This window comes from Colobus angolensis, unplaced genomic scaffold, assembly GCF_000951035.1.
Source record: "Colobus angolensis palliatus isolate OR3802 unplaced genomic scaffold, Cang.pa_1.0 Scaffold124, whole genome shotgun sequence".
Classification (NCBI taxonomy): domain Eukaryota; kingdom Metazoa; phylum Chordata; class Mammalia; order Primates; family Cercopithecidae; genus Colobus; species Colobus angolensis.
In genome coordinates, this window is record NW_012113586.1 from 5,936,101 (window position 1) to 5,940,137 (window position 4,037).

Here is a 4,037-nt window from a genome sequence, read left to right on the forward strand (position 1 = left end):
TTGGCAGACAAAGCCTGGGTCTAGACTGCACACTGGGCAGGGTATATAGTCTGACAACTTTGTTTGGTCTTTACCTGCTTAATCAAAGGGAGGCTGCTTAGTCCAGGAGTCATGCAGAAGACAAAGTGCATGGGCAGCAGCTTGAATGGTTCGGAGATAGTGAGGAGTGCCATTCTATTACCGTTAAGTCCTAAAGGCAAAATGACAGGATTTCTAAGGAACTGAGGTTCCTTTTGATACTCAGACCATAAAGCTTCACAATTTTAATTGGAGACTGGCACCCAATTCTAGAGCCTCTTTAAGAATTGTACTTACCCAATGCAAAGGTTTTCAGGGTGCCGAGGGGGAAGGATAGTTGGGGTAAAGCAAGGAAGTAAAAGAGGAACGACCCGGGGTGCAGTGGCTCACGCCTGTATTCCCCACATTTTGGGAGGCCTAGGCGAGAGGACAGCTTGAGGCCAGCCTTGGCAACATAGGAAGGCTCCAACTCTACAAAAAAAATTTAAAATGGCCGGGTGCTGTGGCTTACGCCTGTAATCCCAGCACTTTGGGAGGCCGAGGCGGGCGGATCACGAGGTCAGGAGATCGAGATCATCCTGGCTAACACGGTGAAAATACAAAAAAATTAGCCGGGCATAGTGGCGGACGCCTTGTAGTCCCAGCTACTAGGAGGCTGAGGCAGGAGAATGGTGTGAACGCAGGAGGCGGAGCTTGCAGTGAGCCGAGATCGCGCCACTGCACTCCAGCCTGGGCGACAGAGTGAGACTACGTCTCGAAAAAAAAAAAAAAAATTAGCCAGGCGTGGTGGTAGGACGCCTCTAGGCCCAGCGGCTCAGGAGGCTGAGGTGGAAGGATCGCTTGGGCCCGGGGGAGTTGAGGCTGCAGTGAACTATGATCGTGCCACTGCACTCCAACCTGGGCAGCAGACCGTGTGTCCATAACAAAAAAGGAAAGAAGTCCGGCACAGAGGAAGAGAAGATTAAGGGGAGAAGGTGGGAGTAAGCAGAGGTGGGAAACCAGTTACCTCTCCCCGTCAAATCCTGCAGCCAGTTCCCTCCAAAAGTGTTAAGGGGCTCCCCTTCCAGATATCAATGTTTTGGAGGAAATGAAAAGCCCCAACTTCAAATCGCCACCATTCGCTGGCAAAAAAAAATACAGTAAGCAGAAGATAGGAAATTGAGGCCTTCCGCTGACGCAGTGAAGCCAAGACGCGACGTCTCGTCCGCCCAAAACAAACCAGCCCGGCAATTTCTAGATACCGGGCGGACCCGCCTTCAAAATTAGCAACTGAGCATGCGCTAACGTCAATATGCAGGGAACGTGATTACATCAGTGTCAGGCGCCTGCGTATCTAACTAGAACTCAGTTTACGCAGACGCAGAAAACGCAGGCAAACCTGAGGTCCTCAGAATGGCGGGCACGGGTTTGGTGGCTGGAGAGGTTGTGGTGGATGCGCTGCCGTATTTTGATCAAGGTTATGAAGCCCCTGGTGTGCGGGAAGCGGTGAGTGCGGGATGTCTTTGTAGCTGACTCACTGTTCGCTGGCTGGGTACCGAAAGAAACATGTTACAATTTGCCGCTTCTACCCTGGCCCCAATTCTCTTTCTAAGGCTGCAGCGCTGGTGGAGGAGGAAACTCGCAGATACCGACCTACTAAGAACTACCTGAGCTACCTAACAGCCCCGGATTATTCTGCCTTTGAAGTAAGTATGTCTTGAGCCCAGGTGTGAACGAGGATTCCTGAGAACCTTTATTTTGGATTGAGAGCTTCAGCTACGTAAAAGTGATTTTTAAATTCCAGTTTTAACCATTGCCTGCATAGGTATCAGTCTGTTGAAAACAGCTAGATAGATAAGTCTTCTCTGAGGTTCTTATTCTAAGATCCATAGGAAGACTTTCTGGGACTCCACGACTCACTTAATGCAAACATTTGTGGCTACAATTCTTTGAGATAGGATCCATGCGTAAATTCTCAAAGGGACCCTCTTCTGCCAAGAGTCACTCTACAGCAAGTGATCTAGAGTTTTTTAATATGTGTAAGCCTAATTACCTAAGCTGTTTAGAACCACTGGAGAGTGGGATATTGAAGTCTAGTTATTTACCAAACGTTTGTGGTATGACTGAAAGGACAAACCATATCCAAGCGTATACTACTCTTTTCTCAGCCTTCTCCTTTTGTCTATAATCTGTCCGATGTTTTTATTAACACATTTCTGATTAATGTAGGCAAGAACTTTCACTGATACGAATATTTCCCAAGTGCTAGGTGCCATTCTAGATTCTGAAATCATAGAGATAAAAAATATGTGGGTTTTTAAAAAATATGTATTTTGTTTTCTTTTAATTTTTCTTTTGTTTAAGACAAGCATCCTCTCCAAAAAAAGATAGGGTTTCTGAATACAGAAAAATACAATACAATGAGGAGCTAGATATATAAAACAAAGTTTACAATAGTATGTATAAATGTGTAATAATATGTAAAGGACCTATAGTGGAGGTATATATAAGGACAAGAGGATTAGAGAAAGGAGTGCCCATGCTTGCCTTCAGCTGCTGTTCTACTCCACACAGTTAGTATGATACTATTTTAAATGTATAACCTTGAAGTACACCCAAGATTCTAGTTAGGGTCTAATTAGCTAAGTGAAATGTAAGATAATTCTAAATTATTGGATTCAAGTATTTCAATATGTACAGCTTGGAGGGTTTTTTCCCATTATACCTAATCGTTTATTTATGAAAGGATTGTATTATTAAAAGGCACCTCTGCCTCCTGGGTTCAAGCGATTCTCCTCCCCCAGCCTCCCAAGTAGCTGGGATTGCAAGCATGCCCAACTAATTTTTGTATTTTTAGTAGAGACAGGGTTTCACCATTGTGGCCAGGCTGGTCTTGAACTCCTGACCTCAAGTGATTCACCTGCCTCGGCCTCCCAAAGTGCTGGGATTACAGGTGTGAGCCACCACACCTGGCATCTTTTCTTAGTAATAGTTGGTAATGTATACTGGGCTCACATTTAGCTGGGTGTGGTGGCTCACACCTGTAATCCCAGCACTTTAGGAGGCTGAGGTGTGAGGATCACTTGAGACCAGCCTGTGCAACATAGTGAGACCCTTTCTCTACAAAAGAAAAATTTAAAAATTAGCCAAGCATGATGGTGTGCACCTGTAGTCCCAGCCACTCAGGAGGCTGAGGTGGAAGGATCACTTGAGCCTGGGAGTTCAAGGCTGCTACAGTGAGCCATGATAATGCCATTGCGCTCCAGCCTGGCGACAGACTGAGATCCTGTCTCAGAGGGAAAAAAAAAAGATATTATTTGCATTAAAGTAACATGAAAAAATTGTTAGTTAAGTTTGTTGTTTTTGTTTGAGATGGAGTCTTACTGTGTCACCCAGGCTGGAGTGCAGTGGTGCCATTTCTGCTCACTGCAACCTCCACCTTCCGGGCTCAAGTGATTCTCCTGCCTCAGCCTCCGGAGCAGCTAGGATTACAGGTGCCTGCCACCATGCCTGGCTAATTTTTGTATTTTCAGTAGAGACGGGATTTCACCACGTTGGCCAGGCTGGTCTTGAACTCCTGGCCTCAAGTGATCCACCCACCTCATCCTCCCAAAGTGTTGGGATACAGGGTGAGCCACGACGCCCAGCCTTGGCTAAGTTTTAAGTAGAAGACATATGTTCCTATGAACATGTTTTCCTATGCTTTTTCTGAATATTGTTACCTAGGTGTAGATGTTAACCACATTAGGAACTAATTACAGTGGCTTACACCTGTAATCCCAGCACTTTGGGAGGCTGAGGCGGGTGGATCACGAGGTCAGGAGATCGAGACCATCCTGGCTGACAGGGTGAAACCCTGTCTCTACTAAAAATACAAAAAATTAACTGGGCATGGTGGCGGGTGCCTGTAGTCCCAGCTACTCAGGAGGCTGAGGCAGAAGAATGGCCTGAATCTGGGAGGCGGAGCTTGCAGTGAGCCGAGATGGTGCCACTGCACTCTAGCCTGGGCCACAGAGCGAGACTCCATCTCATAAAAAAAA

General features: G+C 46.3%; 1 protein-coding gene across 4 annotated transcripts in view; it reads left to right on the forward strand.

The window, feature by feature from the left end:
* Positions 1-1,337: 1,337 nt before the first annotated feature.
* BCAS2 (breast carcinoma amplified sequence 2) overlaps positions 1,338-4,037 on the forward strand; it is a 19,196-nt gene continuing 16,496 nt past the window's right edge. Inside the window, exons 1-2 of one of the 4 annotated variants that reach the window (XM_011933114.1) lie at positions 1,338-1,503; positions 1,611-1,703. In XM_011933114.1, coding sequence (XP_011788504.1) covers positions 1,411-1,503; positions 1,611-1,703 — 186 coding nt within the window. In that variant the 5' untranslated portion in view covers positions 1,338-1,410. The remainder of the gene's footprint in view (positions 1,504-1,610; positions 1,704-4,037) is intronic. The other 3 variants (XM_011933115.1, XM_011933116.1, XM_011933117.1) reach the window with 3 other exon arrangements.